This window comes from Quercus lobata, chromosome 3, assembly GCF_001633185.2.
Source record: "Quercus lobata isolate SW786 chromosome 3, ValleyOak3.0 Primary Assembly, whole genome shotgun sequence".
Lineage (NCBI taxonomy): Eukaryota > Viridiplantae > Streptophyta > Magnoliopsida > Fagales > Fagaceae > Quercus > Quercus lobata.
This window is the reverse complement of record NC_044906.1, coordinates 64,452,696-64,454,263: the sequence shown is the minus strand read 5'-3', so window position 1 is coordinate 64,454,263 and position 1,568 is coordinate 64,452,696. Positions and strand designations below refer to the sequence as shown.

Here is a 1,568-nt window from a genome sequence, read left to right as displayed (position 1 = left end):
TTCTTCAACCCAAATGGCATTACGTTATAGTGATAGTTTGCATCCAGGGAAATGAATGCTATCTTTTCTCGGTCCTCGGATGCTAGGGCAATCTAATGATATCCCTGAAAGGCATCCAAGAAGCTCATCCTCGGGTGTCCGTATGTAGCATCTACCAATTGATCAATCTTCAGTATTGGGAACGGGTCTTTAGGACATGCTCGGTTTAAGTTATTGAAGTTCACACAAACCCTCCACTTGCCATTCTCTTTCTTCACTGCCACTGTATTTGCTAACCATTCCGGGTAGAATATTTCTCTTATCACCCCTGCTTCCTTCAGTTTTTGGACTTCCAACTTGGCCACGTCAACATGCTCTTTCAATGCTCTTCTTGACTTTTGCTTCTTCAGAGGGAATGATGGATCCACGTTGAGCTTATGGACAATGAACTCGGGGTCTACTCCGGGCACTTCGTACGGACTCCATGCAAAGACATCCACATTTTGCAAAAGGAATAACAATATTTCTACCTTATCTCGATCTTTCATGCTCGTGCCTATTTGGAAATACTTGTCAGTATCTGGAAAAATTTTGACCTTGAAAACCTCCTCGGCACAACTTGCCCCTACTTCTTCTTAGGGCTTCTGTAATTGCTGTGAAGTTACTCCTTCAGTGGTTTCCTCTTGCTCAACCTGCTCGCCTTTCCACCTGATCGCAGCGACCAGGCACTACCTAGCCACTTGCTGGTTTCCTCATACCACGGTAACTCCATACTCGGTGGGAAATTTAACTTTCACATGCAGGGTGGACGGAACAGCCTTCATTGTGTGAATCCACAGCCTTGCTAGGATCACCATGTATGGTGAGAACGATCTGACTACTATGAAGGTCACCATCACTTCCTTGCCCTCCATATTCACCGAGAAAGAAATTTGACCCTCGGGGATCACCACTCTTCCGTCGAATGAGACCAACGGCGTATCATACTTCATCAAGTCTTGATTTTTTAATCCGAGCCCCTCGAACAAATCTAGGTACATTACATCAGCTCCGCTTCCCTGGTCTATCATCACCCTTTTCACTAAGAAGCCGCTTATCATTGCTGTTACTACTAACACATCATCATGGGGTTCGATTGTTCCCTCCAAATCTTCCTCGTCAAAAGAAATTGCCAGTCGGCCAACTTTCATCCTCTTTCTGAGTGATTGTCCTTCCGTATGGGTTTCTTTGGGCGTCATTGTTAACACTCCTTTTTTGGTTGTGGCCGCACTCCTCGGGGCAGCGTGGATGACTTCGATCACTCCCAATGGCAGCGGGAGGGGGTTCCCTTTCTACTAAGTACCATGGCTAGCAACTCGGTTACCAGAATCCACTACGAACTCTTTCAAATATCCTGCCTTCACTAGTTGTCCTAGATGATCTTTTAATACCCGGCACTGCTTGGTGGTGTGCCCTTTATCTCTATGGTATGTGCAATATAAGTTTTGATTCCTCCAGGACGGGTCGCCCCCCATCTTGTTTGGCCACCTGAAGAACGATTCGTTCTTAATCCGATCTAAAATTTTGTGTATCGGCTTTTTGAACTCCAC

The 1,568-nt window shown here is 45.7% G+C and overlaps 1 protein-coding gene across 1 annotated transcript; it reads right to left on the bottom strand.

Annotated features, from left to right (window-relative positions):
* Positions 1-731: 731 nt before the first annotated feature.
* Positions 732-1,217, bottom strand: LOC115981272. The gene has a single exon (XM_031103431.1). It carries the CDS (start codon positions 1,215-1,217, stop codon positions 732-734), a length of 486 nt encoding a protein of 161 aa, XP_030959291.1.
* Positions 1,218-1,568: the final 351 nt, after the last annotated feature.

What these genes read in the sequence shown, in the direction of transcription:
- LOC115981272 (XM_031103431.1), bottom strand. Translation starts at nt 1,217, where the DNA reads ATGACGCCCAAAGAAACCCATACGGAAGGACAATCACTCAGAAAGAGG.